The following is a 27,358-nucleotide window of genomic DNA, read 5'->3' as shown; positions in this document are numbered from 1 at the left end:
GGAGGAGAGATCCAAAACAGTGACATTTTGGAGAATGCAATGCTAACATAAATAATCAGGTACATGTAACAATAGTAGTAACAGCAGATGGAGATAGAGTGCCAGTTAAATAGCGAATAAAACAAAATTGTACCAGAAGTAAAACATCTTTCTGAATTTCTATTTTAGAACAGCTAAGAGTTTTTGTTTGAGTAAAATGCAAAATGTCACTTCCCAGAGGAAAACATAATCTTAGCAATTGCAATACAAGATGGAATAACAAATCTAGAAAAACCACAGTAACAAGTCTGCAAGGGGATGGGGGGAGAGTTTTAAGAAAACATCCCTACCTCCATCACCTGATCCAGAGCCTGCATCTGTAAGGAAGAAAAAGAGAAGGAAATAAAATACATCTGCATAAGAACAGCTCGTATGTTTGCAAAGCCAGTTTCTACTTCATTAAAAGTCTTCTAGCAAATTATACTTCTGATGTCATTCCTCTGCAAATTGATATACATTGTACTCTGTGTATTTTGATTTATCCATACTCTTTTTTGATGCGGAGATGTGCTTTTCAAGTGCCTTAAAGATGCTACTACTATTGCTACTCTTAATTCTGTTGCACAACCCAGTGATTACTAAGTTAGCTTTAGCACGAGCATTACGTTGTCCTCTTGATATTTGATAAATATGTTGCATTTTTAAATATCAGTTTTTCAAAACAACCAAAATAAGGACTCATGAGTCCTCAGGCCATCCATCCATGATCTTTGATGCACTGACCAGAGTTTTGCATCCCCATAATACCAGCTCAGGTCTGTGATAGGCAACGGTCAATAGAAAAGATGATCAGGTGAAATGCTACACAGTCTTGTCTATATCATCAGGACACAAATGGAGTATTATGCCCCAAACCTGTATGAGACAGAATATTGCAACTTATTCTGCTCTATGGCTTGGGCTGAAGATGGAGACAATTCCAGGACTCCATGAAACACTGAACTGGCCTATTGGAAAGCCTTGTCCTAACAGCAAAAGGAAGGTTTTCATTGCAGAAGATTTGAGAGGGGGCTGTAATTCTCCAGAGGTTCACATGAGATCCAAGGCCACTATTCGCCCACACCTAATCTAGACCAGTGTTTTTCAAACTTGGCAACTTTAAGATGTGTGGAGCATGCTGGCTGGAAATTCTGAGAGTTGAAGTCCACATATCTTAATATTGCTAACTCTGAAAAAACACAGTCTTATAACACAATCCTTCCAACAGTTCCAAGAAGGCTCCATACCCATTCGCACATCTCAGGTGACCCTGATGACACAGATAAACCTCCAGGTGGTTTCAACAACTCTCTAAAAGAATGCAAATGGACCAGCTGTCAGCAAGGAGTACAAATCCTTCCATCCAGTCAGGGCTGAAGAAGCTTCTTGGATGAGAAGTGAAACGTCTTCAAAGAAAAACCAGAAAGTCCAGTTGCCTCTTTAAAAAAGCACTTCTGGGACAACCATGACCTGGATGAGTGCGAATCTCCATAGACACTGGTCTACACACACTAACCCAAGAGCTAAACTGGGAAGAATGACAGCTTTAGCAAGCAGACCTCAAATGCAACAATAAAGGAACTGATTTACTAGGGACAGTATCAGAAAGCCAGGAGTGATCTGAACAAATTGGAACTGTTACAGCATATAACAGAGACTTCAAGCATATAACAATTAAAGGTAATCCTTGGTGAACAACAATTGGGCCAGCAACAGCACTGCTAAGTGACAAATGTAATATCACATGACTGCACTAACTTAGGATAGCAGTTCTGGCAATTCCAGCTGTGGTCAATAGATGAAACCCATATGATTGTTAGGTACTATGTTACATAATTCAATTTGCAATCTCCTGCTGGCTTCCCCAGTGAATTTGCTTCTCAGAAGCTGGCAGTGAAGGTTGACAATGATGATCACATGCCCCTAGGGCACTGTGACCTTCAAAATTGTGATCCAGTAGCCAAGTGCCTGAATTGCAATCATGTGACCATTGGATGCTGCAATAACCACTACTTTGAGGATTGGCATAAGATTGCTTGTTCAGTGCCACTGTACCTTCACACAGTCGCTAAACAAATTGTTATTAGTCTAGGACTACTTGCATATACCTAGATAACTACTTAAGAAAGGCTCTAAGTTAAAAAGTCCCACAATTAAATTTCAAATGCACATTCAACATCTGAAGAGCATTAAAAATAGTTTTAAAAGAAATTTTGAATTTTAATCAGTTTTTTTAATGAATCTAAAAAGAAAGCAAACAAAGATCAGTGCCTTGCTTTAGGAGAAATTCTGGTCAGAAACGCTTTTCCATGTTGCAGATGATTAGGAAGGTAAAGGAACAACCTGCAAGATACAACATTGGAATTCTGTCCTAACGCTGGGAATCAAAATCCCAAATTATTTATAATCAGATCCAGTTAATCCAGAGCAGGCTGCAATCTCCCACTGTCATTCTGATTCTGATTTTTTTTTAAATGTCCATTTTAAAATGATACTGCAACACTTCTCAAATCATAGCTATGTTTTGGCAAACACAATAGAGCATCCACCACGCATCTAGCAAAAAAAAGGGGGGGGAACAGAGAGCGAGCCAGCAAATGATTTTATACATTTTTTAACACGCTGTGCTTGTTCTTCAGAGTAAGATTTAGAAATAGGACTATTTTATCACATTACTGCCAATTGCAATGAAAAGTCCTTTGCAGCTGTAGCCTGCCCTCTGTGATTCCAAATGAAATTATTGTTCTTCTTATGTGCAGATCCTTCTGAATGGGAAGTCTATGAAGTACCTGCTTAATCATTAATTTTATCTCGCCAGAGAAGCAAGATTTCGTATTTTTCAGTCCTCTCTCCTACTTGCCTCCTGAGCTAGCTCGTACCCACAACCTCAGCTGGAAGAAACACAGATTACCGTTTCTGCAACTTGATCTGCAAGAAGAGGCCTTTGTCTCATTCCCTGCTGACCACAGAGGCAGTTTACATTCATCTTGAGCCGTTCTGATGTTAAAGCGGCATTTTCTCTTTTTCCCCCAATACAAACTGAATAGTCTGCCATGCCTCATTTACGTTGACTTAGTCAAGATCTGGGTTTGATCCAACTCTCATTCATTCCTTGAAGATGCTGAGTCCCCCCACCCACCCAAACCTTCTTTTCCTCTCCCCTGGCACTGTACTCTAGGACAGTTCTGCTTCTAGCAGTGGGACAATCTAGTTCTTTCAAATTGAGAGTTCACCTCAGTACCAAAAAGATCATCACTCCCCAGTTGCCCTGCCAGATCCAGCAGAAAATCCCCAATCTGCTTAGACGGCTGGCAAGACAAGGGAGGGAATAGTTCCTAAACTGCCAGTTCTCACCCCAGGATTAGAGAACTGCAGTCGAAGAATCTGTTTTTGCTCCCATTTGCTCCCCTTACAAGCTTTTCCCAGCAATCAGCTGAAGCACTTGGATGTGCAGCTTTTTTTTTAAAGGGGGTCTTCAGCATCCCTGTCACTTCCCACCCCGTGGATCAGCTCTCTCCAGAAAAGGTTTTACAGATAGATAGATAGACCCAGGGGATGTCAAAAACCTACCTCCTTCCATAGGGAGAATAATAGGTAATTGTTGCACATTTGAATGGACTGGAAGAAGACTCCAGTGGTTCTCATACATTGTACATAATACATTGTAATGTATTATGGCATCTTAGTGGCCATGTGGCCTACATTCTGAGGCAAAATAAGCTATTCCTATAATAAACTCCATGCTGTTGCTCAAGACATAAGACCCCTTTTACTCCTTCAAGCGTATGATTTACTTATGACTCACATGCTGGTTGGCAATTCCCTCCACTTTTCTGTGAGATCTTCCCTCTGTTGAGAATATGAAAGAAAATAATCTGGTCCAAAGGGCCAAAAGCATTCTGGCCATTTGGGAGATTTCCAAGACAACTTTTTTTTTTTTTTTTTTAGCTTACCAGGGTCAAACATTTGGATGAGGAACTGGTAAGAAATATCAGGGCTGTAGAAAAGACATATGGGGGGAAAAAACCTCTAAAAGACAGTTTGGCACATCATTTCCATCAGGGGATATTCCTTTTTCTGTTGCTGTGATTTGCAATAACGTGGTTTAAAAGATTAGTCCCACTTCTAGATCTCACTATAAAAAGTGAACACAATGCTTTAACAACAAAACATATGACTGCACACACCCTGAGTAGGTGATCTCCCATTAATTCAATCCCATGAAAAGGAGCACACTGGGTCTCCCATTAGCACTAAATACACACTTGGGTGGGTGCGGGGAATCATACCCAATCTTCTTTCTTCTCAACCCTCTAAATGTTAGATTTGCACGACCAACATGAAACTCATCAAAGGGCCAAGTTTTTATTCTACTTGACAGTTTCAATTATCAGGTCGGAGAAGCTCAACTATCCAATCAAAATCTAAATACATCTGCCCTACTCCCTTGTGACATTGTTGTTGAATTCCCTCCTATTTCTATTATACTCAGAGACTAAAAATATCCTCAAACAATGACTGCTATTGTTGATAGCACTCCCCTATTCTTCTAGCTGGACAATACATTCTGCCCCAATCATTAGTTCTCTTCCTTCCTACAAAAGTCATAGAGCTATTTCTGGCTACCAGCCTCAGTTCTAGAATGCCATGACAAGAACTCAGAATGCATTTTCCATACAATAGTGGCATTAACTCACCAACTATGGCTTTAAAATATTTTAATTTTATTATCTATGCTGATGTTACTGTAATTTAACCGCCTCAGAGCCAGTTGAACACCTAAAAACTGCCACAAACAAATTAAACGTTGAGTAGCACAGCCTTTCTTGAACATATTCTTCCACTAGGAGGCAGCTTCTGCATTAGTAAATATTGTTTAGATGGATTTACACATCACACTAATATATAATATGGTTTGATATTGTAAATTGTAAGGTTGTTGCACCTTGATTAATGTATAATTGTGCTGCATGAGCCTAGACTGTTGTGGCTTACTCAATAAATAAATCCCTGCTTAATGTAGTTGACCTTTGGGTGGCAAAATATCTTACACAAATTTATCCACAATCAGATCTATTTCCCCCATTTTTTTAAAATATTGATTAAGCAAAGCATCTTGGGAAACCTGGTTAGTCATACATTCTGCCATCTTTAACTGTGCACATTCAGCAAAACACTGCAGAATAAATAAAATGAATACTTGAAGAAACGGCAACAGTTTCCCAGGTAAGGAAAGAGGATGCCAAAGCAAGCAGAACTGATTGGGCTGCAGCATGAAAGGCACACTTTCAATTATTGATCTAGGATGAATCTGACAGGAGCACAAAGGAGTACTCATGAAAATACACAGTACTGGTTTGGCTCGCTTGTCAACGGATTCCTGGATAACAATATGTAGCACAAAGCCTGCTGTACCTACCAGTGGCACATGATCCTTCTGATGCCACAAGTATTTCACTTTGCTGCTTGCAGGCAGCTTGTCTCAGATAGCATTCGTTCTGATAGGTATCGCCATTGGAACCACACACAGGCACATAGTCGCTGTTACACTAATGAGCAAGAAAGAAAACAAGAGACAGTGCAGTTAGTAAAGATGTACACAGACGTGAAGCCCGTTCTACTTTGCATTCAGATAGTTTACTGCAGATAGTTGCTAAAGAACAAAATTGTAAGGTTGTAGTTAACATTCACTTTCCTAAACCTTTTCAGATGGGCAAGTTGCCCAGATGGAAGGGAAACAATACTCTATATTTCAGGGTTTCTGCTAGGATTAAGGGGTTCAGGATGATTTACAACCTACCCACCCTACATTACTGGATTTATTCTTCTCTGTTCTTCCTTATTGTCTCCCTTCTATCAGTGTCTCTGTGCTGTTTTAATCTCGATCTGTCCTTTTTCAATTTTTTCTTCCTTTGGGCAAATACTCATTTAAAAATTAAAGGAAACCAAGCAAGGATGCTTGTGATATTGCTTGATAAGGTTATATAAAAAAAGGAACAAGTACTGTAGGCAGACCAGGCAAAAGACTTGCAGTATTAAGCTCTTTGGAATTTTTTTAAAATACATTTTAATCAATGGGACTGAATGGGAAGATTTTCCAGCTGGTGTGGATGGGTTCCTGATCTGGTCTCTCAGTAACACAGATGTAGAAAAATGTTCTGTGTAAGAATCAATTATTAGTGAGACAGGAAAATTAAAATACGGTATATCACAACTATTATTACTCCCTATTTAATCAGGTCACGGCTGTGGACAGAGACGACCAGATCTGGGTCTAGTTGATATCATACCTGGGGTGTATTTGGAAGCATCCCACAAATATCTATGCCGAATATTTCCTGCCTACTGTGTACACATCACTACTCTGTCTAATTTCTCTGACATAAGGGAGACATAGTGAAAGTTGACATCATGACCACATTTTATGGTTCCTTTGCAAGCCACTTAAAGAAGCCAAAGGATTAACCACTGTAGTAATGATTATGAAGATGATGGAAGAGTAGGCACAACCACTGAATGTTGCTCTGCTTTGGACCTTTTTGAAGAGATATTAATTTTTTGCTTGTCTTGAAGCAAGTGCAACTGCCACTGATAGGTTATTTCATCAGGCACTTAATTATGTGCTCTTATATCATATATAGTTCCATTGCTTCGTGGCAGTGGTTACAGAGGAATAACTTAGACCACCTTTAAGCCAAACATGCTCCCTCCAGTCTAAGGCTCCTGTCATTCCCAATCAAGTAAAGTCTGTGGGACAAGATGGCTCTTTCTTTCCTCATTTCATGGTCAAAAGCCAACTATTAGCCACAATGGGGCAGGTTCTTTCATCGCACCCAAGGATTGCTGCTTAGCTGAGTGAGTCGGTTGAAAACAGGTTGCTCAGCATACCCACCCTTCCGGTTCTGACACTTGCCTCACAATAGGACTGCCCTGGGTTCTTTACCTTACACTGCACTGAGGAATTTGAAGGAAAATGGGTGTGGGCTGCTCAAAGTAAAGCCACAGTCCTGGGTTTTGCAAATCACAGTGTCGTTCTTGGGGTGGGAGGCGTTTATTACATATTAGTCAATGTGGATGTTCACTCTTAACTTGCCATACCATTAGGAGTTGTGGACGAACAATGGAGCTAAATGTTTTCTCTTTGTGCATATTAAGAGGAAAACTATTTGCCTCCAGTTACAATTAGCTATTCCTTCTAAAATGGGGAATTGTGGTTTCCTGCTACCTTATTAAATAGAGCACCGATCTGCTTAGGTAAATTGGCATCAAACTGCGGCACCTCATTAATATAATAGCTAACTGACCTAACCAGGCTGTAAGATGTAAGGCAGAGAAGCCAAATGTTTCCATTGTTCATCATTTGTAAATTAAAGAGACAGCATCTAAACAAGCGGCAGAATATTACTGGCCCTGGCAAAACGAAACAAACACAAAGGTAAACCAAAGTTTCAAAGATGAACCTGACAGCCCTAATGACAGAAGGCTGTGCGAGTTCATATATAGTATGTATCATTGAAAAGGGAGTTATTGATTGGAAACTACTGCAATGGCAACACAAGTAATACCAACTCAAACTTCATAATAAAAGAGATTTTGTCTCAGCTATTCTTGTATGCAGCACGGCTTCTCAGTGCAGTTGATCTGACCCTCTTTTTTCCACTTCATGCAGAGCCAGACATATTAAGTCCAGAGTTATTCATATCATGGCAAAGTCATGTGGATGAGAACAAGAGAGCACCTGCAGTTAATGATTAATCCACACTCTATCAGCCCACCTGAAATTCCTGCTAGGCAAGGGAGGCCATCAGCTTTCTCATCGCCCATCAGAAGAAAAGGGCAGCTTCCCCCATTACCACCCTTGTTCATATTAATAAAAATAATTTGATTTTATGATTAAAATTAGGCAACCTACCGGGTGCAGTTATCAAAAGAAAATCATACTCAGTGGCATTAGAGATACTTGGCTGTGCCCTGTACCAGATAATTATGCCAGGGATGTGATTATCTCATGATTACTGTACTCTTGATATGTCTCATTGTTTAATTAGAACAAATGTAATGATCACGATTATTATTATTATTTACAAATCATAAGCTCTGTTTAAAACTAGTTAAAAATAGGAAGAAGTCACACTGCCAATTAGTTGTTCTACACTTAAATATCTCATGACATGCTACTGCACGATGCAATTGAGATGAGGAAAAATGACAGACCATCGACTGACTCCAAAGAGGAATGATTATATAGGCAAATTGAAAAAATTGTCCTAGTTGACACTTCCAAAAAGAAGCGAATTCCAGAAAATTATTACTACTTGGGCAATGTGGCATTTCAGTTAGCTATGAAATGAAACATCTTCCCATATCCCTTATACCATAATGCTTCTGATCATTCACACAGGCTTGAAGTCTAACTTTTACTAATCACTTGTCCAATGTTATCTACTACAAGCCAATAAATATCTGTGAAGATTCTCTGCTAAACTGGCAATTTTCAGATAACACTTTCCATTTTGATTTATCTGCTGAAATAGTCTGACAATGTCACGGAAAGGCGGTGTGATTTAATGATTACCTCCAGTTGTGGGATTCAAATAATCTAACAACCGGTTCTCTGCCCTAATGATTTCTTCCAACAACCAGTTCACCAAACTGCTCAGAAAGTTAACAACCAGTTCTCCCAAAGTGGTGCAAACTGGCTGAATCCCACCACTGATTACCTCTAGTCCAAAGCTAACAAATACTAGCTAGATCTAGGGTCAAATTCCCCAAATGGAAACACACTGGCTGACTTTTGGCCATTCACTGACTGAATTCAAATATAATATGAAATCATAATTGGATCTCATTTGTGTGTGCATGAACACACACACCTTTGAGTCAACCTTGATTCCTAGCTATTGCTTGGGCAATTCCATGCAATTTTGTCTCTGTTTGGAACTTGTTTGCCATTGCTGGCTTCATGCTTAAGGCAGAATTAGAACTCACAGTCTTTCATCTTCCAGCTATATACATATCCAAATTAGCTGCTTTGCTTCCTTTTGGCTTAGCATGAGGAATTGGTTTAAAATTTGTCCCATGTAACAAGCAACAGTTAAATAAATTACACTTTAGTGCAGTGATAGGCAACCAGAAAGCTATCAGTAATCCCTGATAAAAATCTAGTTGATGTTGTTTACATCTGATGGCATAATGTTCTATTTCTTTTGCCTCAAAAATATTTTTAAAAAACCTCAGTGAGGCCTATTGCATTAATTCTATCCTTAAACCTATCCCTCTCAATTTAACAGTAACTCTGGATGTTCAAAGCAGATGGTTCAAGGAAAAAAAGTAGTGGAAACAACAGAGCACAGCACAGCTAGAGCTAATAAAATATTAGGAAGAACTGACTTAAGAGACTTGAAATTTTAATTCTTTTAAAAAAAAAAGCTCAGAAATATGCCTGAGATGTCTAGATAGTGTAGTGTTATGTGGGAAAGACCTTGGGAGATGGGGCAAAGAGCTGCCCCTAGGGAACGGTCAGATAAGAGACAGAGTAGCCTGAACCTAGATAGCAGGCAGGCCAAGATGCTCAAAAAGAGACCCTCCCTAGTTTCTTGGGATATAAAGAAGAAGGTGGGAGAACTGTACTTTCAAACTTGCAAGATCCTGTCAATGTAGCTTTACAATAAGGTAGAATTATCTCATCTAACTATGTTTCATGTCTGGTCTACTTGGTAAGGCTGACATCAATCTCACTAGTCTTTCCCACATGCCATTACAAATAGAAATCGATTACAATCCCAAAGATGAAGTATAGGGACATCAAAGAAGATTAAGAATACTCATTAACAGTTTGATTCCAAGCGTACAAAATGAAAGTTTATAGGACTTCTTGGTTATTTGAGTAAACAATACCAGAACAAACAAACTTCAATATACATTTAACATTTATATTCTGCTTTTCCCTTACTAATAATGGAACAAGCTTAGATTCCAAGTAACTCAAATTTGTTGGCTGGTACTACAGATAGTTCTCCAGTTACAACCATAATTGAGCCCCAAATTTGTGTTGCTAAGTGAAACATTTGTTAAGTGAGCTTTGCCCCCATTTTACGAATTTTCTTGCCACAATTGTTAAGTGAATCATTGCATTTGTTAAGTTAGTAACATGGTTGTTACGTGAATCCAGATTCCCCATTGACAGAAGGTTGCAAAAGTTGATCCCATGACCCCAGGACATTGCAACCATCATAAATATGAACCAGTTGTCGAGCATCTAAATTTTGATCATGTGACCAGGGGATGCTGCAGTGGTCACAGGTGTGAAAAGGGCCACAAGTCACTTTTTTCAGCTCCATTGTAACTTCAAACGGTCACTAAATGAACTGTTTTAAGTCAAGGACTACCTCTACAACTAACTAATCTGCCAACTAAATTTAGGATGAAATGAAGCTACCATAACTGTGTGGCAAAAATGACAACTGGATGGAAGCCAATTGGTTGTCCTGGTTTTTGCCACCCAAAGATGCTTCAAGATTAGTAATTTTTCCATCAAGGTTTTGACCAATTTGAAAATCCTCTTCTGGGTAGAGGATTGACAATCAGAAAGAGGTATTTGCATATTGGCTGTTCTCTAGGAGCCGTTCCTTTTAATTTAATCAGTGGGGAAAACATGTATTTTTTTAATTTATAAAGTGAGGGAAATACATATACTGTCAAGTTTCAACCCATTTACATGATCCAAGGTATTATTCTTGCTCCAAATACTTTCCCAAATCCCTTGCCCTGATGCTTTGAAACAAAATGGTTTCTTCAGCCAAGAAATCAGTATAATGTTAATAACAAGAACAAGCAAGACACAACTACATACAAACCGAAGATCAATTGATCAGAGCTCCTCTGTAATATCTAATAAGCTTCCAATGGTCTCTCCTGGGCAACCTTAGAACTTAGAATGAAAAAAGAAAGAAATGAAATGAAATAAACCAAACATCCACCTCCTCAAAAAAATCCTGCCATTTTTTTTTTAAAAAAACCCTGCATACATTGCAAAGTGGAATTTTATTTGAAAGCTGCAGTGCCAAGCTTCATCCAGAGTCTAAGCAAAGCTTCCAACAGAGCTGCAGGGTAAATTGGCAAAATTTACTAACACAATTAACACAGTCTCTAGGAATCTGATATATTTAGGCAGTGATCAAATCTTAATCAGAAATATGTCTTAACAGCCTTGCCTGTGATTGTTTATATGAATACGTAGAAGTGGTGCAATCTATCAAACGTGCTATTTGTTCAGCACTGGAAGGCATGTGCTTACTGCTGCCTTCCTCAGCAAACATGAGTTTTTCAGGAATTTCAATTTGAACAGACTGCTTAAAATGACAAGGAACGTACTCTGCCTCTTTCTTATTTGTAGTATTTCCAGTTTTTATGTATGATGTGATACAAGTGCCTATAATTTTGCCACCAGCTACAATTTTTAAAGCAGGAGGAAGGGAAAGATTCCTATGTATTGCAAATGCACGTTCAACTCTATGGCTCCATGAGGTGATCAGTTTCCTGCAAAGTGTCTCAAGCTGAAAGCCGGGTAGAAAGTGGGAGCCAGATATTTGTGGATGGTGGGGTGGTGTCTGTGAGCCTTCCTTGTATTCCTAATCAAGCTTTAGATGAGGAAGATGCAACTGCAGGGGTTGAAGTAAGATTACTCACCTGACTATTGTATGCAGAGAGGAATCACTGCCTCAACCCTATTGTTTTTCATATTAGTTTGGGATAAAAATAGCAAAGCTGCTTATCAAATAAACAGACACTAGTGCAGTGATGGCGAACCTATGGCATGTGTGCCAGAAGTGGCACGCAGAACCATCTCCGCTGTCACGCGAGCCATCACCCCAGAGCAGGTCCACTGCGCAGGTGCGCGCACTGCCCCGCCCAGCTGATCGTAGGGTAGCTGCTACACAAGTGGGGGGGCATGCGCAGACGCGCACGCATCACAGAAATGCAAGGTGCATGTGGAGGTCACACACGCATGTGCAGAGATGTACGGTGTGGGGGGGTCATGCGTGCATGCACAGGGGTTGTGGGGAGGGTCCATGTGTGCATTGCCTTATGGGTGCTGGGATGTGTGCACTTTTGGCACGCAAGGACGGAAAGGTTAGCCATCACTGCCCTAGTGATTATATCAAAAGTAAAAGATTCAACAATACATGTAGTTTTAATGACCGCTTAATGATTGGTCTCACACACACACACACTGCAGCCTCACAATCACATTTTGGCCACTTGGCAACTGGCTCACACTTATGGCCATTTGCAGCATTCGGTGATCACATGACCACAATTTTTGACTTTTTTTTTTTTTTTGCCAGTTTCTGGTATTTATTTCTGGTAAAAATCCAGCAAAAATTGCGCATGGGGTATAATTGATTTGCTTAACAGCTATGGCATTTCCCGAATGACTGCTGTGTATTCTGAACAAACTGCTGCAAAATAAGTTTATAAAATTGGGCATGGTCATGAGTTTGCCCATTTAACGGCCACCATGACTTACAACTGTAATTCCGGACTCGTAAGTCAAAGACATAACTGTATACTTCCAATACATGCTATTCACTACCGGCTGCTTTTGTGCAGATGAGAGAAGACTCTGCGGCAGAAGTTCTGCACAGTACTGAATATCAGGAAGTAGAGACTCATATTTTGGACCAGATCACCACAAATATTAGTGAGATTAATTAATCATGTCATTTAAAAAGAAGATGGTTCAGGGACAGGCATGAGTTTGGGACCAAAGACCACAGTGCCCTAGTGATTATGTGCCATGCCAGATGTGGATTTGTTTCCAGCCTGAAGTTTATTGGGAAATTCTCTGGAACAAGAATAAGTCACCAAAAGCTATATTATGTTATGCTCATCATAATTAATGATGTCAGGTTCTCATCTATTTTAATTATTTAATTAGTCAATGTGTTCTATACTCTTCCTTTCTACGCAGGTCTAATAGCCTTCTCTCTGTGTATGAAAGGATGTATAAACATATCTATTCAAAGGTACATATTAGTTTAAATAATAAATTGCCCTGAAACATCCTCATTTTCTGATTTGTATTTGTATTTTATTATGAATCTGCAAAATGCTTCCTCTTTGGCATGTGGTTGGCACTCCAGACCAGCCTAAGTTGAACAAACTTTATGGTGTTGGATCTTTCACAGACCTGTATGTGAAAAAAGAAAAGTATAGAGAAAAGTATCATATATCTGACTCTTACATTGTTTCTCTCGGTCATGTGCATCTCATATGATATTCACTCACTGGCAAATTACAAGGCTTAATATGTCCCTCTGACCCTCATGCAGTAAGAGTTCATGTGCACACAGCGAGAAGCTTAAAATATAAATTTCACTCATGAGAGAATTTAAGTAGCATTCATTATTTCCCTTTAGTCATATGTATCTCACATGAGGTTTTTTTTTAACCAGATTCATATTTTTGACTCTGCATGATAATGAGTAGCAATAATTTAAAAAATGATGTAGAAGTAGCAGAAAACCTGAAATGTCTAATGTACATTTAACACTGGCAAGATGGACCTGGGAGACATCAGTGCCTATACAAATTCCTTTTGGTGCTCGTTACATTTCTCCCCTTATTTGTCAATGTATAAAGGACACTTTTAATATTCGAAAAATAGATGAGGAACTGGCATCATTTTTGTCTCCAATAATGTTTTGGAAAACAGATAAGTACTCTCAGGTGGGTAGCAGGGGATGGTTTGAGGACTACAAATTAGTACTTTGTCTGGAAAGATGCTAATCTGTCCAACGACAAGAAAACAACATAAATTGGGAAAACAACATAACTTGACAATTTCCTGGTAGCATTGGGAGGTAAGGGTTGCTGGTCAGTTCACCAGTTCACTTTTTTTGGTAAATGGATACTTGATTTCATGCACCCACACACCCAACTTGACAATATATTAAAAAAGGCTCTGTTTTTAATCACAATAGAGGTGATAGGACAGTGATAGCACCATCTCGGGCACTGATCTTCTAAAATTATTGGCTTGGCTCCAACTCTGATATTGTTCTACTTTACAATCACTTTAATTCCTGGGCACGTGGTCAGAATGGCAATTCACTTAAGATTATTTTGACCTTTGTTCTGTGCTTAATTCTATCTTTATTCTCCTCCAGCAGATATTTCTCTCCCTGCTGGCTTCTACAAATGTCTCCAGCAGGAGAAATAAGAGATAAGGACTAAAGCATCCTCCCCCATCTTATCTTCGTGCATGCAGTAATTGGCCCCTCCAAGCATGACCTATGCTTTAAAACAGACTTCTGTAGACTTAAATTAGCTATGCTCATCTTGCCTACCATAAGTTTCTTTGGGTTATCCAAATATTTTGGCTTCCTCTTGGAATGAAAAAAACCAAACTATAGATGGTGTAAAGGTCTAGAAGGAATGGAAAAGTACTAAGAATGAATCCCCTAATAAGCACATAGGACTGCTCTTTGCAAGAAGAAATAGTGTCTGCTCTTTTTGAAATAGATGTGTAATAAGCATGCTCAGTAAAGAAATAGTAAAGACCCCACCAGATACTCACGGTGAGAAGTCCCTCACTGTGAGTATCTGGTGGGTGCCTGGTGCTCTTTTTGTTTGCAGAGTTCTCAAATAGTATGGATGAATTTCTGGAGACAAAGTGTCTTCCTAAAATAAATCAGAATACAACTCCAAATGATCTGATCTGAACTTGTCTTTTGAGAAAATGGATGTTATTTTATTTTTCCACTCTTCCACTTAATGCTACCAATACGTTTTGTATAACTATAGAAAGAAGACCTGGAGCTTCAGGCAGTACCTGTTTCTGCTGTAGCAAAGGCTTTTGACATTTTCTTTGAGGAAATTATAACTTTTCATTCAATGCATGAATGCAATACACGAGCAAGGGAGAGGGGGATGGAGGTTTGCTACAAGGGTTAGGTTAGGGTTAAGGTAGGCTGGCCCTACTATTAAGTTGAGTAGGATAAGAAATTAGGCAGTGGATGCTGGAAGGTGCATGGGCCAAGTGGCTTTTATTCTACCTCGTTTTATCCACCATCCCATCAGTAGTGGTGAAACTAGATTCAATTGCTACTCTTGTCCAATTCCGAGGCAAAAATTTTTTTTGAGTTTCATCCTAGGCTGCAAAATGTTTTGACTCATATTTTATTTCATGTATTTATTAGATATCGTTTTATCTTGCCTTTATTACTTTAAAAGTAACTCATAGTGACAAACATGCCTAATACTCCTGCCTCCTATTTTCCCCACAGCAACCCTGTGTGATGAGTTGGGCTAAAAGTGAGTGATTGACCCAACAATACTCAACTGATTTTCATGCTTAAGGTGGAACTAGAATTTACAGTTTCTTGATTTCTAGGCCAACATTTTAATGAGAACACCAAGCTGGTTCTATTTATTTTGTTAAATCTTATGGTGTATACAGAGTGATCATTACTTAAATAATTGTCATGGAGAAATTCCAGAGGAGTTGTGTTTCTTTGTTGCAGAAAAGCTAAAATCAAAATGTCTTAAAGACTAACTTTAAAAAATCATCATAAGATATGCAATTTAGCTCTATGAATGGGATAAAATATCTACAATCTGTGGTTTCCCGGATGGTATAGAAAATCAAAAGGTTTTATTTCTTTGTCCAAATTTTGGGAAGTCAAATCAGTGCTATTATCAAAACAAAGCAGATACAAATCCGGGATTCTCTTCTCTTTGACATACTAATGTTTGAATCAGTGTCACAAATCTTTCCCTTGAATAAATCCTCCACTGCACGGTGATATCATTTTCTTAACTGCCAAATTACCTATCCTGAGCATAAACGAGGTTATATGCTCCTTGGGGTGGACATCTACAGAGATCAACTGATGGAGCTGTGCCATGTTGCTAGTATGACAGTACTCAGACATGTTCCTGGTTTTGCAGGTCCTGCACGAGTCCTAGGTTGATTGCCTGAATAGTATATAGTAGTTTATGAGACTGACATTTGAAGCTTATTGTGAAAAATTGGGGGCGGGGATTTCCTACAAACACAGTTGAAAGAGAAAGGAAAAAGAGGAGCCAGGAGTGAGACATATTGTTCCAAGCAAGGTGACTAACAACTGATATTGGGAGAGGAAAGAAGAAAAACTACAGGTAGTGCTCAACTTGCAACTATAATTAGCACCAGAATTTCTGTTGCTAAGCAAGGAGGTTGTTAAGTGGGTTGCGCCTGATTTTACAACCTTTTTTAAAAGGTTCTTAAGTGAATCAGTACAGTTGTTAAGTTAATCATGTGCTCATTAAGCAAACCCAGCTTCCCCCATTGACTTTACTTGTCAGAAGCTGGCTGAGAAGGTTGCATTTGGCAACCACATGATCCCAGGACTCTTATAACCATTGCAAATACATGCTGGTTACCAAGCGTTTGAATTTTAATCATGTGAGGATGCTGCAATAGTCATAAGTGTGAGGACCGGTCATAAGTCAGTTTTTTTCAGTGCTGTTGTAACTTTGAATGGTTGCTAAGCTGTGAGTCGAGGACTATCTATATTCAAATTGGTAAACAAAGCCCCCTATCACCGCAATCTGATCTATTCTCTTTTCCTCCTCTCTGCCATCTTCTCATTTTCCTGATTCTAGGTGCACTTAGAGTAGAGAAAGAGGGTTGCTAGGAGTGGTACAACCACCATGTAATGTCAGACATGAGATTCTTCAATTTTCCAATTGAATGCCCAGGCCTGGTGATCCAAAGCCACACAAAGCTTCCTGTTTCACTCATAAACAAGGAAGAGCTGGAGAAGAACTCATTTCTGGACTTGATACTTAACTAAGACAAAATTTGAAGAAAATGTGTCACTTCTCTCCCTACCCCCATCACTACAAAAGAAGTCAAAATAAGACACTAAAATCTAGATCCCATCTAAACTCTAAGAGCCACCACAATCTCAGATGCTACTATTATTGCCATTCCAAAAGTTATCAGAGTAAAATGTTTTAATACACCATTAGAGGCCAATTAATAAATTTGTAAGAGCTTACTAATTCAGTTCACACTGAACTAAATCAAATCACTGAACTAGGGGGCGTGCATAAGCGCACCAACGTGCCTACCGTCCCTGTCCTATTGTTTCTCTTATTCTTTTATTTTTCTTATATGTACCCATTTCATGTATTCACAACTATGTATACACTTATACTTATTATCTTGTAAACAATTGGCAAATCAAATAAATAAATAAATAAATAAAAATGTTATTTTTGTCATGTGTTTTCTTGGTCCTAATCCTGCTTCCATTTCGAAGCATAGCCATATTCACCTACTCAAAGATCAAGTAGGGCCTTTGCCCCTATCTGAAAAACTTGCACTTTCCTCTCATTCTTGACTTTGTGGGATTTATATGACACTTGTTACAACCTATCTATTAAAATTAATGAAGGAGGTCAGTTTACTGTACATATCTACACTGATTCCAGCCAGCTCATTTTAGGGTTTCTAACAACTATTATTGATCCTTACTTCTGGATCTTCCCCAGCAGCTTAATTTGCAAGCATAACCAAATTAAAAAATAATAATAATTGTATCCTGTAATGAAGTTTCAAACCCTGACATCTCCAGATCATGATACTGCTAATGCATTGATTTTGGTTCTTGCTCTTTTCCCATAGAAGCTCCATCGCAATTACCATTCAAAGACAGGTTAGGTTAAGAAATTTCAACTTGTACATGATTGTCCATGGAGCTCTGAAAATGAGAGTGGTGATTTCAGCCTAGATCTTCTGACTACAAACAAACAATCTAGTTGGCAAGGAAGGACATATCTGCCTTAACCTCATGCCTTCTAGAATTTTTTTTTGAAGCAGAAATCTTCTGAGGAAACTTTTAATGCATGTCATAAATACTATCCTTTGTAGATTGTTGGAGATCCCAAGAGCAACACACATACACACAGACACACATAAGCAATCCACCAACTGCAGGTGGATCCAAGCTCTCATTTGTGTCACCTCGTTTTATGATGCTCAAATTTAATGGGGAAATGGTTGATTCTCAATGGCCCTGTCATGCCCCCATCAGAGTCTGAATCTGCAGGGGAAAATGAGCTGGAACAAGAGCCAACGGAGATCGAGAGGGCGGCTCCGTTGGCCTTGGAGGAAACTAGGGAAGGGCAGAGTCAGTCCGGGCAAGGCTTTTCAGGATTAGAAAGGCTTGCAGACAGGGATGAGCAGGAGAGACAGAGCTCAGGCGAAGAGCAAGGACCATCCCCTCCTGATCCTAGAGCATGGAGAGGAGAAGGTGAAATCAACACAGACTGAGCAGGCTACTTGAGGGAGGAGAGTGCCCCCACTCCCTTCACAAGGCACACCTGGACTGAGATGTAAGGAGGTGCCAGTGGTAGGGGCATCTGTCAGGAACGAGCAATGAATCTGTGGAACCTCATGTGCACTTGCAAATGCCTGGAGATTATTGTGCTCTGACTTGTGGGGCTTGCCTGGTTTGCCTGCTTCACTGATCTACTTGCTCTGGTGACTATTTGGCTAACCTGGCTTCCTAGACTGCTGGCCCTGGTTACTGGTTGGCTAACCTGGCTTCCTAGACTGCTGGCCCTGGTTACTGGTTAGCTAAACCTGGCTTATTGGACTGCTGGCCCTGGTTACTGGTTAGCTAAACCTGGCTTATTGGACTGCTGGCCCTGGTTACTGGTTAGCTAAACCTGGCTTACTGGACTGCTGGCCCTGGTTATTGGTTGGCTAACCTTGCTTACTGGACTACTTACAGCCAGAGACTGCTGAAGGTGCATGCTAGAGCTTTGCTTCAGGACTTGTAGTAAATGTGGGGACATTTGGGGGCAAAGCTGGAGCAACAAAGGGGAGTTAGACCTGTTCTCTGTCTGTGTTGTTTTCGTGCCGCGCCCCAGGTCATCACAGGCATAGAATAGCAGATTTTTCCCAAATGCCTCCAGTTCGACTCCTAAATTCAATTGGTATAAAATAAACCATCTCGGAAGCAGGGGAACCTATTGCTAATAACAGTGCAGTTCTGCAAAACACTGTATCCCAAAGAAGGCCAGTTCCAAAATTAAAGAGACCCAAGTAAACATCATCCTCCGTCAGTGATTCCATTGTGTAATTGAACAACAATGACAACAACGTCCTTCTTGCAAAGAAACCTAAAAAGGTATGCTACTGAAACGTCTCTATGGAAAATGCTCCTTAATTGAAAGACAAAAATTACAAAGGAACTTTCCATTTAAAAACATCTTTTTCGGAGAAATGTACATGTCAAAGAACTGAGTTTTGGTAAAATGACTCACAGAATACTCCCATGATATACGAAATACTACAAGCACACTTTCCCCCCCTACAGTTTTCCCCCCTACAAGTTAATTCAAACTTCAAGACAAATATGTGGGGGGAAAAATAATTATATTTCAGACCATACTACTTGAAGCTCAATGGGGACACAGAAGCTAATGTTAGAAGAAAACTGAATTTAAAAATTCTGTTAGGGAAAAATTGCATTCAAAAAGTGTATATTCCAGTTGGCGGGATCCAGGAGAAGAGCCTTCACTTGTGTAGCACCTACCCTTTGAAACATCTTCCTCCTGAGGTGAGATTGGCTGCCACTCTTGCTAATTTTCTGCAAGAACCTGAAAACATGACTTTTCCAGCTGACTTGGGGCCCTCACACTGTAGTTGGTTGATCAACTAATAGCAGTATATTCTACTCCCTTTCTTAAACTTGTATTTTACTGCAATTTCAATGTGATATATATATATATATATATATTACAATACAGAAGCCTGATCATGGCAGATGAGATTCTGCCGAAACATTGCTACAACTTTAAAAGCACAACTACAATGACGTGGGAAAATACCCGAACAAAGCTGAATACCATACATATAAATACCCGTGAAAACTTAAGAAAACAAATACACACACACACACACACACACATATGCAAGGAGGGAGGGAGGGAGAGAGAGAGATAGTACAGATTTTATTCCACTAATCCTTGCCAATTATAGGGGGCAGTGCTCATCTCTGTTTCAAGGCCATTGAGCCAACACTGTCCAAAGCTATTTTCACGGTCAGGTGGCCAGCATGACATCATTGTTACCTTCCCACTGAAGTGGTACCTATTTATCTATTTGCACTTCCATGCTTTCAAACTGCTAGGTTGGCAGGAGCTGGGGTGAGAACAAGAGCTCACCTTCTCACATGGCACTCAGGTATTGAACCTGGGCTGCTGACTTTCCACCTGACAAGCCCAGCATCTTAACCACTGAGCCACTGCATCACCCAAATAGATGGATGGATGGATGGACAGACAAATAGATACAGGCAGGCAGGCAGATATAGATAGATGAATGTTGAAAGCTGCCCAGAGTCGCCTTGCAAAGAGATGGGCAACAAGCAAATTTAATAAATAAATAAAAATAAATATTGCAAAAAACATGTATTTTTGCCACAGATATCCTGGTGTGTCTGTCTACAAACACACAGTGTATGTCTAATATAAAATCTGATTGAACCAATTCTGACAATATATAAATTGAATAAATAATCGCATAATTCATATACATAAAAGGTATATCAGGTTGATGGAGAAACTGAGCTGAAAATCCTTTAAGACTGAATCCATGAATAAGACGACATAGATCCAAGAGGCTGATTGCCCATTTATAGATACGTCTGCCACTTTTCTTCAAAAAGGCTACCTGCCATTTGCTCAGGCTAAGGCATTTTGAAAATTTTATTTCCTTGGATGGGGACAAAACAATGAAAACAAAACGAGAGGCAGGGTGGTGCCATGGCCTTTGCACTGATTTTAGGAAGAAATGTTTGGCACAGCCTTTCAAGATTCTAGCTGAATGGTTACCTTAAATCAGGAGACTGACTTATCATTCTTAAGAGTAGATTCCAAATAAGCAAGCATTGCAGAAGTACTGTAAAGACAGACTTCAGCCAAATATTATCCAGAAGTCAGATCCCAGCAATACCATTTCCTTCCTATTTACCAGCATTAACTTGCCATTCAGTCTTGGGGCTTACTGGCATAGCAGTCAAATGGCAGAGGGAGTTTCTCTCATAATGTATGTGTGTGAAAGAATATAAAGGATTTATATCTATCTATCTACACACACACACACACACACACACACACACACACTCTTCACAGGGTTCAAACAATCTCCAGAAAATAAGATAGAAAATAAGGTTCCAGGTGACAGAATAAACAGGCTGAAGACAGTTGAAGAAGTGGCAAAGCCTACCTCTCAACTTCCCAAAAATAGTGTTACCAGGAAAAGAGAACATTTATTCCTTATCTACTTTGACTTTTTACTTCCGCTGTTCCCTCCCCAATATTAGATTGAGATCATACTGCAGGGTGGGATGCCTTCATTTTGTCCATGGATGTCCTGGTTTCTACCATCTATGCACAACGAAGTTTTGATGGGACAATTAATCTCTTTGTATGAGCAAAATGTTCATCATGCTTTGCTTCTTAGTACCATGTGCTGAGAAAAAAACAACAACCAAGCACAACAGGACTCCTTAGGGTTCAGCTCTAAACTTTGGTTTTGTGTTGGGGGTGAATCCAGGAACTAGATGATCAATCTTTAAAGTGGTCTCAGGTGTTGTGTCTGATCTGCAGCAATGGGCAAACAGACCTGTTCTTCTCCAGAAAAGCATGGTCGGATTACTACAGAAAGTAAAAGCACAATAACAAGTTTTTTGGCAACCCTACCTAGAACATGTTTTTACCCCAGTGGGGAGTCATGATAGCTAGTGCATTTCTGGGTTAGGAGAAATGGTTTCCAAGCCAAATGGTGCACAGCTTTTAAGAGGGCTTGAATTCCTAGGGATTCTGGGGTTAGAAAATAACTCTACATTCAGTTATTGCAGAAGTCCTGCATTAACTGAACCCAGATAGTATTGTATTGATTGAATTTATAATCATTTATGATTTATTACTTAGCAGGGTTTGTTCTTTTGAGTTAGTAGAATTTGGATTGAGTTGTTTTAGCGTGAGAACGAAAGATTCAATAGACTCCATATAATCCCAGCAGCCGTTTTTGTTCTTTGGGTAATAGCTTCTGTTGCGCCTCTGCTATTATGAAAGCCCCTGTTTCAGTCCACTGTGTTCCCTAAATTTAAACCAATTGTGAAGCCCAACTGAAGCCAGACAGGAAGAAGTCAGTGTGCTCTGAGCTTGCTTTGAGTTTGCTGCTGTTGGTGCTGAATTTGCTGCCACTCCCAGGCAGTGATACAAGGACAAAGCATTAAATCAATGCCTTGGAAGAAGAAACTTCCAAGGAACTCAAGGAAGAGATTCGTTTGAGACTTACAGAGAATACCTTTTGATCATCCCGCTCCTCTTTTGGCAAGAGTTTGGGTCTGGAAATATGACATTTGAATGTGGTGGTTATTTATAGGCTTAGTGATAACATAAATATAAATGCAACGTGCACAGCATGGCTTTAGCAAGCATTATGTAATCCTAATACCTAATTTAAAGATTGATTAGGCACTGGCTATGAAATGCTGGGCATGCTTAGAGAATTCTTATTCAATTAAAGGCTTATCACATTTGGCTGCTACTACTACACTGTTACATGCTAAACTAGTGATGTTTGCAACTGTTATTATTTTCATGGAATCCGAGAGGAAGTAAGGCTATAAAAGGACAATCTCCCATTCTCTACCCCTTTACTACGATGTCTTTACTTCTAAAGCATGCTTCTGATAGTTTTGATACACAATGAAATATGCAAAGGGAAGCAATTTGAAAATACTACACAATGATTCTATTCTCTTTTTGTCCACTTGCAAACATCTATTTCATTCAACATTTTAGAGAAAATATATTCACTGAGAAAGAGAAAGTACAAAAACAGGGCTAAAAAGGTAGGATATAAAGGAGTAAACAAGGTATTGACAAATGTCATAAAGATTATACTTTTCCAGTATATTAATTGACTTAGAATAACTAAACATATTATATGGTATTAAAGGTCTGAAAATGGCTGTCAAGCTCTAAGGAAACAATAAATATTATAAATATGGTCAGCACAGTGCAAACCATAAAATGAAATAAATTAAAAGTGAATGATTTTTCCATGATAAAAGTCTATTCTAATTTACAAGGTCTATAAAATTAAAATATAGACTTTTAAGCAATCAAAGAAAATAAAATGTTCAATGTGGCATAAATTCATGTATTGAACTCAAGTCTAGGAATGACATTCAATTTGAATGAAATTCTGTGCGGGGAGTTTACTTTTGAAATATGAACTTCCAACATTTGCAGAAGAAAACATAATAATAATTTATCTCTGCAGAAATATAGTATTATTTATCCTTCTTGATGTTCCATTAAAATCTGAATTTAAGCCACCCTTCTGAGGCAAAGCGTGCTGATTTCAGTCGTGCATTTAGGGCAGAGAAACTGATTGTTAATAAGCCATTTTAAGCAGAATTCTATGAAAGAAAGGCAGCTTGCTGAAATCAATGGGACTTCATTTCCAAGTAATGTTTGCTTCTAAATGCCAGTTTAACACAGGAGCAGTGCCTACATTTCGCTTAACTAAGAATAGCTTTGTCTTCACTGTTCCAGAGAGACATCTTCAGGTTTATTAACACATAGGAAGTTTTGTTTCAGACGATGAAAATCAGTAGAAATCGATTCAAGTGATATTTATACTTTCTTGGATTTGGAATTGAGAACCGACCCCAGCCAACCCAAAAACACTTCCCTCTTGGAGGAATAGAACAACCTTCTTTCCAATCTCGATGATACCCATGTTTGAATTCATACTTATTCAGGCCTTCTTTACCCATCACATCAGCATATGGCCTGCTGAATCTTTAACTGAAGATCTGTCTGATTAGGAGAACGAGCAGAACAACTGATTTTATAAAGGCCACCCCAATTCAAGCTTACATCCAGTGCAAGCATCTAACTCTAAGGAAGCATTGGAAGAACAACATCTTCCTTTTCCCAGAGACTCTTATCTTCTTGACACCAGTTGGGTATCCTGCCAGCTCTTTAAACTTGGAGCCAGTCTTTCTCCCTGACTTCTTTCCATGCAGAGATATAAACGGTCAAGTGATGGCTTGTAAAGCAAGATCCCTGATTTGTATTCTCATTAGTGAATTACCGAATGAGAGATCAATCTTCTTACCTTGAATTGACAGACGCAAGTCACGGTATCGCCAATCCTTAAGCACTCCCCATCAAATGTGCAAGTATTGGTGTCACAGAGAAAGAGATCATTTTCTCTGTCATCATAACCTCAAACAGAAGAGAAAAATGCTGTCAGCTTCAGTCTGGCAAAGGGACGGGAACAGGGCAATCCTTGTGGAAGAAGCATGTGCTATTTTCTCATACCCAGTTTGGCTAGCACCCTTTCCCCAAAGGAGTTTGCTATTTCGGCATACTCTCCTTGCTGCTGCCACCTCACCTTTTTCTCTATGAGATTCTAGTTTTTCAAAAATCAAACATTTGCTTGTAAAGCAACACATTTCCTGCCCCTCCTAACAGCTTTTCTGTCCCCAAGTCTAAAATGGGAATTTCTTCAACGCTCCTCTGGTAATAAACCAGCTGCATGGTTTTTGTGATAGGCTGCCTGGTTCCAATGAAGACTGATCACCTCCAGGTTAATAGGAGGGAGGGGGCAGGTTTTGCAAAGAGCTGCCGAAAGAGCCTTTCCTCCTGTTCTGATAGACAGGTTAACAGATCGGGCTAGAGAGTCAACTCACAAATGCCTAGTCAGTTGTCAGACCTCAGCTAGTTACCATCCTATTCTGAGGGTGTGTAGCAAGGGATTAAGCAAAACAGCCATTTTTCAGGCTCCAAAACTAGCGTCTATATGATCCTTATGGTCTAAGGATCCAGAGCTTGGCTGTGTTTTAAAAATGAAAACATTACCTCTAGGGCAAAGGCAACATTGCTCTGAATAACTTGGATGGTGGAGGCACAGACTTCAACAAACTATGTGGTTCCTGTAATGTATCTGAAGTAGTTTGGGGAATACTTTTAACATTACAGACCAATACCAGGCTAAATCCTATAGATGCTGCAAAGGTGACTGAAATATGAAGCTTTGGGTTTCTTTGACTCAATCAAATGAAGCCAATAAAAATGAGGAAACTGCAGTGCTGACCAAAAGATGTATCCAGCAAGTACTGTCCCCACCTTCTGTACACAGAGAGAAAAGATCTGTTTTTGCTTCAGATTCAGAGTTTCACACTTTTTATGGGGGAAAAGAGAAGCTGCATTTTTCTAGTGGCTTGCCGTTTTTCTCACTGCATGTATAAATGCAGTTATAAATGGGTCCTTACATAAGAAATATAGAGATTTTCACTGGAAGTCAACATTTGGAAGTCAAGCTCATGTGGGAAGCATGATAGTACAGCTGGTAAGCACATTCCAGACAGAAGAACAATTAACCTTTTGAGGATGAGCCTGATCATCGGAAAAGACAACTCATAGGAGAGGTAATAACTCACTGGTGCTGCCTCTTCCTTATTCAATTAGAGCAGTTGGAGGGTGCCTGGAAAACCACTTTGAGCAGGAATGAAACTGACCAGAGAAATCAGGCAAAGGAAGCCTGGTTAATAGCAGCTTTCAGAAACACTAGCCAGCTTTGGACCTGATTTTTAATACTTTGCTTTTCTTCTTGGGAATAAAGTATTTCCTCCAATTTAACACCAGAATACACCCCATATTTTAAAGTTAAGAGAGAAAGAGGGTGTGAAGGAAAGAACTCACGGTCACCCCAAAGATCTAAAAATCCCCGGAATATGCCCAAAGCTACAAGGCAGGTGGAAATGAGCTTTCTGGACTTGCTGGTTCCTGGTAAGCAGTCCAGACTTTCCTGCACAAAAGAGCATCCCTTTTAAGTGCTGCGTTTTATCGCTTGCTTGCTTGCTCTAACTTTGAATAACGGGCAAGCGTCCTAAGAATCATTTTACAAGATCCACCCTTTGCGTTTGCATTCAGACAGCACAAGCCTAGCGAGCTTCAACCATCCAAAGTCAGTCTCGAACGGAGGCAATTCAAGGCGGGATGGTAGTAGTAAAAAAAAAAAAAAAAAGGCTCGTTAGTCTGTCTCCCGGGTTCCCCGGACAGGTCCAAACAGCCCCGCGGTGGGCCGCTTTTCAGAAGCGCATCAATCCCACCCCTCAAGCCCTCTTCCTCTTTCACCCGTCCGGAGGGAAAAAAAAAAAAGATGCCTGTGCTTGCAAAGGGAGAGCCTCCATTTCTGCCCCACGTTCCCGCCCAAGCTTACCGGAGCAATTCCAGCCGGTCGGCGTTTGGCAGTCACTTAAGGAGGTAGGGAAGGCTGCAAGTTTGTCCGGCCGGGCGATGATGAGCAGTGTCACCGGCAGAAGCAACCAGCAAAAGCAATCGCAAAGTGTCCAGCTGCTGCACTGGCGAGCTGCGGAAGATTCCCACAACACCATGACTTCTGGAGCCAACTCTAGAGCGGTAGTGAGAGGGAAGCTCCCCAAAGCAGGTCGGTCTCGGGCAGGCGGGCAGCAAGAGGCGTCGGGGGCGACTTAGCATCCCGGGGGCCCCAGCCAACAGCAAGCTAGGAAGAAGAAGCACCCAAGTACTAGCATGGTGAAGAGGAAGAGGATCCTGAGAGTTTCGGCAGAGATATCCAGGGGCCTAGCCCAGCCCGGGGAGTGGCAGGAGCAAGGGCGGCCAAGGAGGAGGAGGAGGAGGAGAGCCAGGAGGCTGGAGCAGCCGCTGCCATAAGGGGTCGGGCTGGGCTGAGCTGGAGAAAAGAGCGTCAAGGCGCTTCGCAGCCAAGCCGCCGCCGCCGCCGCCTCTCCTGCTCTGCCGCCCGCATCCCTCTGGCGTTGGGAAAGCAGCAGGTCCTCTCAGCCCGCCGGGGTCACGTGGCGCAGGCAGAGCCGGCCCTGATTGGACGAGCGGGATGCAGGTCCCTGGGAAGGAGGGGGAGGGAGGGAGGCAGGGTGGTGGTGGCGGCGGGAGCAGAAGCAGCAGCTGGAGCGAGAGATGCTGATGCTAATGTTGGCTGGGCTGGGTCCTCTCTCTGTGAGGCGCACGGGGGAAGCTCGGGGGCGGCAACACCCTACCCCGCCCTGTGAGCTGGTGGGGCTCAGCCGGCAAGTGGCGGATAAGAGAGAGAAGCCGCTTCCTCCCCAGACGGGTGAATTGATTCGCAGCAAAGACGCGGGCGTCGGGGATCTCGGACTGGGCGACGTCTTCTGCACGAAGAAGCCCCAGCGCTCTGGCCGGGCAGAGCCGCCAACTGGATCGACGGCGCGCCCTCTAAAACCTTGCATCC

General features: G+C 40.5%; 1 protein-coding gene across 1 annotated transcript in view; it reads right to left on the bottom strand.

Moving 5' to 3' along the window:
* TMEFF2 (transmembrane protein with EGF like and two follistatin like domains 2) overlaps nucleotides 1-27,098 on the bottom strand; it is a 250,121-nt gene extending 223,023 nt beyond the window's left edge. The window contains exons 1-4 of the mRNA XM_087949547.1: nucleotides 26,330-27,098; nucleotides 24,221-24,330; nucleotides 5,438-5,567; nucleotides 330-356 (exon numbers count right to left, since the gene is read on the bottom strand). Coding sequence (XP_087805673.1) covers nucleotides 330-356; nucleotides 5,438-5,567; nucleotides 24,221-24,330; nucleotides 26,330-26,504 — 442 coding nt within the window. The 5' untranslated portion in view covers nucleotides 26,505-27,098. The remainder of the gene's footprint in view (nucleotides 1-329; nucleotides 357-5,437; nucleotides 5,568-24,220; nucleotides 24,331-26,329) is intronic.
* Nucleotides 27,099-27,358: the final 260 nt, after the last annotated feature.

This window comes from Notechis scutatus, chromosome 1, assembly GCF_049901735.1.
Source record: "Notechis scutatus isolate UNSWTSFEM ecotype Mainland chromosome 1, rNotScu1.2, whole genome shotgun sequence".
NCBI lineage: Eukaryota > Metazoa > Chordata > Lepidosauria > Squamata > Elapidae > Notechis > Notechis scutatus.
This window is presented reverse-complemented; position numbering and strand designations above follow the sequence as displayed.